Source organism: Diabrotica virgifera, chromosome 10 (genome assembly GCF_917563875.1).
Source record: "Diabrotica virgifera virgifera chromosome 10, PGI_DIABVI_V3a".
NCBI classification, from domain to species: domain Eukaryota; kingdom Metazoa; phylum Arthropoda; class Insecta; order Coleoptera; family Chrysomelidae; genus Diabrotica; species Diabrotica virgifera.
Genome location: NC_065452.1, coordinates 155,044,083 through 155,056,426, shown reverse-complemented (window position 1 = coordinate 155,056,426; position 12,344 = coordinate 155,044,083). Strand labels below are relative to the sequence as shown.

At 31.8% G+C, this 12,344-nt stretch overlaps 1 protein-coding gene across 1 annotated transcript in view; it reads left to right on the top strand.

Annotated features, from left to right (window-relative positions):
- The window catches only part of LOC114330689 (uncharacterized), a 99,957-nt gene extending 87,909 nt beyond the window's left edge, over positions 1-12,048 (top strand). The window contains exons 14-16 of the mRNA XM_050641280.1: positions 2,795-2,932; positions 4,514-4,620; positions 8,498-12,048. Of these exons, the coding sequence (XP_050497237.1) occupies positions 2,795-2,932; positions 4,514-4,620; positions 8,498-8,600 (348 nt within the window). The 3' untranslated portion in view covers positions 8,601-12,048. The remainder of the gene's footprint in view (positions 1-2,794; positions 2,933-4,513; positions 4,621-8,497) is intronic.
- The last annotated feature ends 296 nt before the right edge of the window (positions 12,049-12,344 follow it).

Genomic DNA, 12,344 nt, shown 5'->3' with positions numbered 1-12,344 from the left:
GCGTCTAGGTTTTCTTGATCCTTTGACCTTCAATATATATGTATCTTTATTCTTTTTAAAGCCAAAAAAGACCGCCTCGCCTGACGCATTAGAAATTTGTATCGTCAAATAAACTTTCAGTAAAGTTAAAAATTGGCAAAAGTTGCCTTTACATCCTGGATGACACCAAATTTTGAAATGTTTATTGAAATTTTGGCATAACGTTATATAATGAATAATTTCATTATGCAAGTTCTCTTTGGTTTCATCAACATCTTTTTTATATTCCTCGCATAAAATATTAATTCACTTTTTGACTTCTTCTTTATTTAGCGTAAAAAAACATCTAACAGCACTGATCTAACATCTTTGTAGCATTGTATTCTCTTTAAAAGATCTTGAGAAATATTGTGGCATATAACATTAAATAGGTACTTTAATTCTGAATATATTTTGCCCCTTTAAAATTGTTTCACTTTCAACTGCTTCATCGAATAATGTTTTTCTTTGCTTTTTGAAGGCCATTTCTATTGCCTTCACAAAAAATATTTTTGGCTTCTAGTTCAATTTCGCTTAATTTATTTCTTACGTCTCCAACAAAGCTCAAATGTCATTAATTCTACTTCAATTGACACGTTCACAGTTTCTAACGTTTTGCTTGTTGCATTCACTCGTTTTAAAATCCTTGCCCAAATCAGTGTCAATAGAGTATCCAAGTTAACCTGTCTCAAAGGTATCCATTTTATTATGCAGTGCCCTGGCTTCACTTCTAACTGCTGATTTTTTGCCTCTATTATTGCTTAACTGGAAAAATGTGTTTGATAAATCCGTAGTTTTTAAGTAAAAAATTTACAGCGTCAAAAGTTTTTACATGTTTTGTTTTCATCGCTTCCAGGAATTCATTACAAGTTTGGTCAGACAGATAGCTAACTGAACCTTTTTCTTTTATTCGCATTCCGCTGTAAATGCTGAGCTAAGAAGTTGTCAAAAGTAAATATACAAGACAACTTAAGTAATTTGCCTTATGATGACTCGTTAAATTCTCATGGGATCAACGAAAAGCTAGTCCTTCAGAAGCAAGTAATTTAGTGGTGACAACAACTCTTCTTAGGTCTTAGGACCTTTACCCAATAGTCAGCTTCGCGTTCTACTTGCTCTTTCAAGCCAGCGTCTATAACTCCAATTTAACTGATGATCCATCTAACTCCAACTGATGACCTTGTTATTAATGTAACCATAGGGTTCAGATGAAATTTACTTTCTTCGTGAGATTTGAGGAAACTATTCAAATATTTCTAGTGGGTAAAATATCCAAAATCAGTTAAACTATTTTTTTTCAATTGAAAATAATTTGCACGGGTAACAATAAACAGCTTTAACACTTCTCTTCGCCTCCATTGGGTTTTACTCTATAAGAGTTGCTTTCATTTAATCTTCTATAATAAGCTTTGTCTCCAGCTTCATACATTTTTTTACAATTTTCTATGGAATCGCTCTTTGGTTTAAAAGTTGTCACAGTTCTATTTATCAGTCTTAAAATCAGACCATATCGAAATCGCAGGTATTTCGTAGTCTTTTTCTCTATTTAAAAAAATATGGTCCTCGATTATTTAGCGGACTTTAATAATTTGTTATTAATAAAAGGAAGCGTCCTACGGGCCCCTCCGGGGCAAAAAACGAAAAATTTTCAAATCGATTTTTCTAGAAAACGGTGTATCCTATCGACTTAAAGTAAGAGTACCTTTTAGTATTATAATACCTTACATTTTAATAATCCAGACTCCAAAATGCTTAAAAATTAAAAGCAAAAAAGTTATGCGATAATATAACTGTTGCCCTACCCAAAACGGACGCCTATGACCGGTACTAGAAATTTGCAATGGATGGAATCAATTTATCTCTGAAAAATAAATATGTGTACCAATTTTCGTACCAACGAGAATGGTTCCCTTCGTATTCCAATCAGAGTAAACATGTAAATCAAAAATGAATATCCATTTTCAATTTCGTTGCAACACGAAACTACAGCCGCATGATATTCAATCAAGGAGCGCAGCAAGCACCTCTACCGGTTTCGAAACTTATTAGTCTCTCATCAGGAGACACATATGCTGTTCTCTCTGACCCAACCAAGACAAACCCCGGCGTGCAGTCAAGGATTGCAACGAACGAAATGGCAGGGATGCCTTAGCGGCAACTGCTAGCAAAAGACTAAGTTTTCAATATAATAGCACTTAAAAGAATACCAAAAATATTACTCTACATCCCACCAGATTGACAACAATGGTAACCTTCTCTGGTTACACTTCCGAGGCTTCTAAAATTTGCAAGCCATAATGGATGCTGAGACTAAGGAATTTTACAATTTATAATTCACGTCCCATCTGCTCAGCGCGGTAAAGTTCCAACGAGAATGGTTCCCTTTCCTGAAAAGGTACCAATTGTTTTCAATCTGGTGGGATGTAGAGTAATATTTTTGGTATTATTTTGTATGCTATTAGATTGAAAACTTAGTCTTTTGCTAGCAGTTGCCGCTAGGGCATCCCTGCCATTTCGTTCGTTGCAATCCGTAACGGCACGCCGGGGTTTGTCTTGGTTGGGTCAGAGAGAGCAGCATATGTGCCTCTTGATGAGAGACTAATAAGTTTCGAAACCGGTAGAAATGCTTGCTGCACTCCCTGATTGATAGAATATAATGCGGCTGTAGTTTCGTGTTGCAATGAAATTGAAAATGGTTATTCATTTTTGATATTTGCTTCTTATTTCTTGGGAGTTCAACATTATATATATATGTATAATGTATATGTGTTTTTAGGAATATGAGTCAACGATTAAAAAATGTACATTGTCCATATTGAATCTACTATTTTGGAACAACATAAATGTGTCCCATAAGATCCAAATTCCTTTATTTGACGCTGTAATGCATTGGATAGATTTTGTCAAGGATGAGGTAAGTTGAAATGTTGGATGAGATATGTACAGCTGCGGTCACTGAATAGTTTAAACTCTCATTTATACATTTATTTTGATTTTTTAATTTAAACCAACTTATTCTGAGTCTGCCACTGGTAATTAACGTCACTTTGACGTCAAAAGTGCGTTTAAACCAGGTAAAAATTTTAAAAATCGGCTACTAGATATGCAAGGGTGTACACTATTCAATGGCTGCAGCTGTACAATAAGAGATATAACTTTAACGTAATGTGTGGGAACGATATACTAGGATAAGAAAACTTTTTGTCTTTAAATGTGACTCCTACAGAATGAACAGTTGCTACAATTTTTAATTTTTTCATTTTAAATTAAATTCCCAATCTAACTTAACTTTATTTCTTCCTTTCTCCCCTTCCTTTTACCCTATCAGGGTGTTGGATTTGGTCTAGCCATTTTAATTTCCATCCACCCATATCTTCCATTCTTTTCTATTTCCTGTTATTATTTTCAATTCCTCGAGTGATTTTTGTTTAGCTTTTCCTGCCTCTACTACTTGCTGCATCCGTTTTTTTCTTGGTCTGCCTCTTTTTCTTTTTACGATGTTCTTTACTTCATGGGCGTTTCTTGTAATTCTGTTAGGTTGCATGCTCATCAAATGCCCATCCCAGTTCATTAGTCTCTTTGCTATTTTATTCATTATTGGTTCTTGGTTGGCCATTCTCCTAATAGTCTCGTTGCTTAATATATCCCATTTTGTCTTTCCAACTATTTTTCTATGAGGTATCTCATTTCCATTGCATTTATCCTGCTCCTATGTTTTTTCCAGAATTGTCCAGTTTTCACTTGCGCAGAGCACAGTCGGTATCACTATTGTGTTATATATTTTTATTCTTGTCTCCTGTGTAAGTTATCTTTTTCCCTGTATTAAGGCTAACTCATAGTATAACTTGTTTAATTTATTTGCTCTATTTGTTATTTCCTACTCTATTTTTCCGTCGTTAGTAATTATACTTTCCAGGTATTCGTAAGTTGTACCTATTTCCAGTTCTGAGTTCTTGCATTTTATCTTTATTTCATTATCTTCTTTGCCGTTGATTATCATTATCTTACCCTTTTCCTCGTTTATTTCCAATTTTATTCTCGGAATCTGCCATTAGTACTATGTCGTCCGTATACATTGTTACTATTGTTACCGGTTGTGGTGTCGTATTATTGTCTGTAGTTGCTTGGTTCTTACTCTAGTATTTCTTATCAATTCGTTTATTACTCTATTTGTTGTATTATATATGTAATAGTAAAGGGCTTGTTTAATACCTCTCTTCCAACTAAATTCTTCCGATCGTTCCCCTGTTATTTGTACTCTTCCTTTTCTCTCTCTCTCTCTCTCTCTCTCTCTCTCTCTCTCTCTCTCTTTCTCTCCTATGGCGCTAAAATTTTATTTTTTTGTATTTTTTAATTGCTCCTCGTTAAAACCACTACAACAATTAAGAAACACAAAATGCAAGTGTCCGGATTTTTTTACCAGGAGTGTATATACCTAAAAGTTAAATAATGATTACCGATTAATTAACTCACTATAATCAATTTTATATTTCAGATCGTTAGCTATATCTATCAAGACAATTCAAAGGCCTATGGAAAGTATTTTACAGACTTAGTTGCATATTATAATCTTCACAGGGCAAGGTTTCAAGAGCAAAAAAGGTATGTATTCATATTTTAATTTTATCTAGAAGAACTATTAAATATATGAATTTTAGAACTAAAATGCAGATATCGAGTACTGTTATTTATTAAGTATTGTCACAAGTATTTTCTCTCTCAAAGCATAATCATTATCAGAGAAATAAACCAAAAAACGCCAATATAGTTGTAGGGAAAGAAAAAGTGGAAGCTGATGTATAATAAAAAAATATAATAGCGTTGCAGACATACTTCGTCAAATAAGGACGAAGATATTCCATAATGTCGTAGACATTTAATTAAAATTAATAAAACAACACACTGGACAAAGGACAAACAGATTAAAATATTTGGGCGAGGCTACATTATTTAAAGATCGATGATACAGTAAAGCTTGTCACGCACGGTGAGCTAAACTGTAATATTACTGTATTACAGATTTATTTGCGCAGCATGCCACGAAGCAGGCGTTCTCCCTCTGGGTAAGTTCAGGTTACGTTCGGGCATGCTGCGCGAATAAATCTATAATATATTAATATTATTATTGATCTGAATTTACTTCTTGTTATAAGATTAAGATGCCTTTTATTAACTACATTAATTAATTAACTATTTTTTATGGGAAAATTAATTTTAATTGCTGCTCATAAAACAAAACTTAATAAACTTTTTCAATAAAACACATTCTCAGGGCTAATTGATTGTATGTATTACCTTAATTTTGTGGCTTCTAGTATTTCTCGTTGCTTGCTTTATCCACGACAAACAGGGAAAATAAATATATTCAAAAACTCACATAAATTTTATAACTACCATTTATTTATATACTATACCATAAATATAAAAGATTTCAAATTTATGCTAAACTTTATTCTGTTGCAAAATTTCTTATCTAATCATAAAAAAACCTTTCATTCTATTATCTCCTTCGTGAACCAAATTCATTCAATTGAATCGGTACTCGGTATTTCCACTTTTTTAAATCGATTACTTATATCTTCTATGAATTTATGAATGAATAATTTATGTTGTAATACTATTAAGTTGACGTGGCTTAAAAAAAAGAAATATGGTATGTAATACAAAACAACTCTCTCTTTTCACAAATAATCTGACTTTTGCCGACGTCCTTATTTATTCTACTGGATTGTGTTGTCCTCCCACGACGTGCTCCTCTGATTCTGTCAAATATGCTTCTCCTTTCAATTGTTTCAAAACAGCGCTCGTTCGAATTTTCTCCACAACTTAAAATCTCCGACTCAATAAAAACAATATCAATATTTAGAATCCAACGATTTTCCCTCAACTATGTACCTCGTGCAAAGTTTATATAATACTGCTACTCGTTGCTTACAGAAACTGGAATCTTTTTGGACACAAGGAGTTTGGACTTCTCGACTCGGTCTCGTTTTCGTCTCACACGATTCTGCTTCCACGGTCACCAAATTAACACACTTGCACAAATACACTATTTTCAAACTGGACTAATTTCTTTCGATGATAATTACACAATGATCCTCTTTTCTCTCATCAATTTTAAACTCACCACTCCATTCTCCTTCCATCGCTCTCATAGCCAATCACACGCATTCACCAAACATCATATCCCTACTTTATTTTCTTAAGAAAAAATAGTATTATATACAAAATTTCTTTCTTCTCAATTTCTAGGAGATATTAAAATTATTTTTATTTACAATCTGAAAAAAAAACCTATATCTTAAACTAAACAAACTTGTTTACTATCATTTCTTTCTAAGAAACCATATAGAAAGCATTGCCTATTGTTAAATCTACCTTACATTAAAACTTTCTAAACGACCTTTCTTTTGAAATTTATAAAATGTTTGTAGAAACTCTACCACTAAATTTTTACTCTTCTGCCAAACACTTCTTACTGCTAAATTATTTATTTACAAAATTTGACCATATACAGTCAAAATAGTTAACTACATAGTGAAAAGCACATACAATGACTCTGTGGTAGACTGAACATTGACCACCAGTACAACCGACCAGTAGTATAGAAGTATAGAGAAGTAATATAGGATATTCTCCTATACTAGTGGTCGGTTGTACTTGTGGTCAATGTTCAATCTATTACAGATTCATTGGATGTGCAGTTCACTATGTAGTGACCTAGTAAGTCATATGAGATGTTATTTGTCAGATATCACCTGAACATTTCCGTTAAATTTGGAACATCCATTACTACTGTACCTTCAATCTTTGACTAATGTAGTTACGCTAAAATATTTTAATCTGTTTGTCCTTTGTCCAGTGTGTTGATTGTTTTATTAATTTTAATTTAATGTCTACGACATTCTGGAATACCTTCCTCCATTTTTGAGGAGATAAGTCTACAACGCTATTATAATTTTTTATCATACATCAACTTCCACTTTTTCTATCTCTACAGTGGCATTTTTTGATTATTTTAGATGCCCCTGATAATGCTTTGAGAACGAAAGTACTTGAGCAAGATTTAATAAATAAAAATGCATGACATCTGCCTTTTAAAGAGATCTCCCAGATCTCCTGAAAAGTCCCAGATCTAAACAATATATCTGAAAATTCTCGTGGAACTACTTTCTGGTATCACCCTTAATCTCTACCTACAATTTATAAGGCAAGGAGACGACGAATAAAGAAGACGAAAAGGACTCTACAAAATGTAGTCCCATTCAGTCTATTCGTCGAGGAAAAATTCCAACGAAAGTTGATTCCGTGTACTCAAAATGTGAGTAAAATGAAAAATTAAAAACAGCTTATGTTTCATTTCAGTTCAGAGGTGATCCGCCACCATCTCCATATGTCCGTTTCGGTCTCTCCAAACCTCTTCAGTGGGGCTATATAAACACCTGGATCGAAACGAAACCAAGTTGCTTATTTAAGCAGAATTACAAAAATTATTCTGCGCTGTAGCGGTAGCGACATCTATTAAAGAGAAATGAAAGTCCCAGATCTAAACAATAAATCTGAAAATTCTCAGATATATGGATGGTGGATCATCTCTGAACTGAAATGAAACATAAGCTGATTTTAATTTTTAATTTTATTCATATTTAGAGTAACAATGTAGCAAATAAAGAAAGAAATATAATTTATTAGTAATAAATTTTACAAAAAAAACACAACCACAACATCCTTACAACGTTTTTGAAACAATTAAAAACTACTTTTGTATGTAAGTGTAACAAATAAAGAAAGAAAAATAATTTATTAGTTATAAATTTTCCAAAAAAAAAAAACAAACACAAAATACAACATTTTGTGAAAATAATTAAAAACTACTTTTGTATGTAAATGCAACTACGTAACAAATAAAGCACGAAAAATAATTTATCAGTAAACAATTTTACAAAAAAAAACAACACAAAATACAACTTTTTTGTAAAACAATATAAAAAAAATTAGCAATATCAATCATTTATGAAAATTTTGACAATAAATAAAAAAATATCGCATCAATAAACCATTGCCGTTGTGCTTATTGTTATTTATATAGGGAGTTGAACTTGTTGAGATTTTTATATAAAATTGGTTATAACTTTGTAACATACTAAATATTATACTGTATGTATCATACTATACTGTATGTATAACATACTAAACCTTTATATTTTTGTAATGGAGAAGTTAAGAAGATTTCGAATATAAAATAAAATACAGGGTGTTCCATTAAAAAAAAACATAAGTTTGGGCTGCCACTATCGAACACCCTGTAACATTCTAATTTTTTAATGTGAAGCTCAAAGTTGGCTACAATTATTGTTATTAACTTTTATCGCTATCTATTACTATAACGGATCTACGGAGCTTTACCCCACTAATCAATCACCCTGTATTCGAGCTTTCAACCATAGCTTATTTTATTAAATATGAATTTTTTTTTCAGTTTTGCACTCGAAATAGATACAGATAAAAGCTTGCCGCCCCTATTACCAGAACTGAACAGGATTCAGGATCCATCTATTCCATCAGGTTCTGGGCAGAACTGAAATATTATTGTTTAATAAAGTATTTTGTTTGTTAAATAAATGTTGATGTAATGCAGTAACAAGAATTCAAAACTAAAGAAGTGATGTAACTGTTATGATAGTAAGAGTTACGAGAACACTAAACATTATAATGATCTAGTGGGAGATTCAATTGAATGGCACTATTTTTAATCAGTTCTTAGTACTAAATCAATAACGTTATTGACAAAGTTTGAACAAGATTTTCTTAAATTCAATATTACGAAAAAAATTAAAAACATTCAAAATTCCCACCAATGTTTTACTTGACACAAACTGTCAATTCCCTCTGAAAAAATTTTTAGGTTAGAAAGTTTTCTGTAACGTTTATGATATAAACTGCTCGTCAAAAGTTAGGGATATAGAAAATTATGCTGATTTTCATAGTTGATTTTTTCGCGAACAGACGGATTCCGCTATCTTTTGTATTTTAGCCTTTTCTTTAGTATTTACACAGTTGTGCAAAGGTTTACTCAAACTTATTTTTTGTACTTATACCGGGTGGAAGAAAAAATATGTTTTTCTTGTGTTAAGTTTGAGACACCCTGTAGGGAGAACGAGGTACAAATGTAGTATACATCAGAATAATATTGTAGTCTTATGTTTTGTGAACATGCTGTTGTTTGAATGTCCCTGATATCTTTAGAAACAAAAAAATAGACGGTTTTGTAATTTAACATGTGTTTTAACCGAAACAAAAGTTTGAGACACCTTGTAGGGAGAAAAAGGCACAAAGGTGAGTATACCCCGATATTATATTGTAGTCTCATATTTTTTGAATGTTTTATTTTTTAAATTTTTCTGATATCTTTAATAACAGAGAAACTAGACGATATTACTCTTTAATATGTTTTTCACATGTTTCACATGTTTTCAGTTAAAATACACACTAAAGAGTAATATCGTCTAGTTTCTTTGTTATTAAAGATATCAGAGAAATTAAAAAAATAAAATATTCGGATCGGTTAAAACATATGTTAAATTACAAAACCGTCTATTTTTTTATTTCTAAAGATATCAGGGACATTCAAAAAAATGTTCACAAAACATAAGACTACAATACGATTTCGATATATACTCCCATTTGTACCTCGTCCTCCCTACAGGGCGTCTCAAACTTAACATTTCTTTTCTTCCACCCGGTATAAGTACAAAATACAAGTTTGAGTAAACCTTTGCATAACTGTGTAAATACTAAAGAAAAGTCTAAAATAATAAAAAAAAATTAGCGGAATCTGTTAATCTCTTCACGAAAAAATCTACTATAAAAATTCAGCAGAATTTTCTATATCCCTAACTTTTGACGAGAAGTTTATTATGATAAACGTGTATATTTTAGTTTTCTGTATGTTACGTTTATATGTTATATGAGGAGTAACTGCAAAACTCACATTTTCCACTTATTCAAATTTTACAGGAACTAAAAAACTTAATTTAAAAAATTAACAATTTTTATTTGTTATTTCTTTTTTGTAAATAGTGTAACATAAGCAACGTTTTTAATAGTTTATAAAATCATTAACTGGTCTAATAAGGCAGAAATTCCAGATAAAATGTTGAATAATGTGAATTTTGTTTATTATCGTTTTTCGTATTTTTGTTTCCTTGGTTTTTCTGTGTTAGAAGTATTAACTGGAGTTACATTTAATTCCATTTTATAAATATTCGAAAATATAAAATTACATTAAGGTATTACTTCATTTACAAATTACAGTAAAACCTCAATATAACGGACCTCTATTTAACGGACTTCGGATATAACGGACAAGAAAATCCGGTCAAATGTGAAAAAAATTAAAAACGTCTTTAAATTAAAAAATTTAAAAAATCTGTATTTTACAAAGAGTTCCAATAAACTTTTTACAATGCGCATAATGCGGACACATATCTAATTGTAAAAAAACAGCAATCTTCAAAAGTGCAAATAAAACATTTTTTGTTTTATTTTAAACCTATTTTTATATAACGGACTTTTGCCTTTAACTTTTGTCTTCCCAATTAGTCCGTTATATCGAGATTTTACTGTACTAACTGAAATAGCAAAAACAACTCACTACTGCACAGCTTTTATAAAACCCAGCCACACCATATTTTAAACACATGGGTCATGTTACCGAAATGCGTGCCTCTGATTAGACGGAAGGAAAGGAATGTGACATTTTGAAAATGACTCTTGTTTTTGTACTTGATTTTATATGAGATATTGTTAGTTTTTGTTTTAATCCTATGTTACACACTATGTTTTTCAACATGTACAACTGGAATCAATTAAAAAGTCGTATTTAAAAAAGTGGAGAATGTGAGTTTTGCAGTTAGACCTCTCATATGTGTATAATATATAATACAGCGTTTTTGATAAAAGCAATCTTCAGTTTTTCAATCTCTGGCGGTCACTGCTTCTTCGACATCTCTCTTGGTCCACCTCGTTTTCTTCTAGTGATCGGAGCCATTTCTCTTTTTTTTTGGCCATTAATTTTCAGGCATTCTTTGCAGGTGTCCAAACCAGGTTAGTCTTTTGGCTTCAATTGTGTCTATTATGTCGTAAATCAATTTCCTTTCTCTACAAATATCTTTGTTTCTCAGTCTGTCAAGGCTAGTGAGCCAGCAACATCATTTCCAATAGTTATTTCCATGGCCTTAATTATTGATTTGTTTTTATCTTGCAGAGTTTGGCGCCGTACACTTTCTGTTATCGTTTTATAAATTCTTATTTTATTTTCTTTTGCTTTTTTGTTACTCCACAGTAGTCCTTGTAACTGTCTAGTAGCTGATCTTGCTTGTCCAATCTGGGATACTATTTTGTCATTGCTTCTTGATTTTGATATTATTTTGACTCACCAAGTATTTAAAGATTTCAGTTTATTTTATAGTTCCCAGTTTGTCCCTGATTTTTCTCCTGCAAATAAGTACTCGCTTTTTGGTATATTAATTGTAAGGCCCCACTTGGTGTCCTTTTCCAGTTTTCTGCGCATATAGTCTCGTCTTCCGCTAGAATAGCTTGTCTTCGAAGTGTATCGTGTACAATATCTCGTCTTCTATTGGGATGCTCATATTGTATCACTTTCTTCTCCACATTGAGAGCGCCTCATTCAGATATTTCTTGAAGAGTGTAGGTGCTATGTTGTTTTGCGTTGCTTTAGACCCTTGCTAATAGCTGTGGTTAATTTGTTGCCAGTTTTAATGTTTGCCGTCGGAGTTTTGTAAAACTGTTGTACTGCTTTTATGTTTTGTTTTGTTTATCGTTTGATTTAATTTAGGATTTCCTCGCAACTTTAAATCTAATGCCACATTTTGGAAAAAGTTTTGAATTCTTAATATTTTATTGAAAATAAATGAGTTACCTGCATTACATCATTTATTACCTACTATATTTTAATACAAATGTTCCTATTTTTTTACTTATTTTAATAAAGAAACTTTGAAAATATAATTGGTTTTTCTATCTGTTAATTATGTAAGTCCTTTACTTTACTGACAATTATGCTGTGTTTAAAAGTACAACTAGAGTGATTACCGGTATAACTAGTCTTCCACTTAATCGTCAATGGCAAAGGTCGGCAACCAGTGGGCCACATGCGGCTCATAAGCCACTACGGTGCAGCCCGCGTAAGTAAGAGTTTTTTTAGTCTCCAATGATGGAGGTCTTAGACAAGGAAAAAAGAGAGGACGGGTAACAATCATTTAACACACATGTTCCAAAAGTGAAGCCAGTTTTTGGTTTGTTTG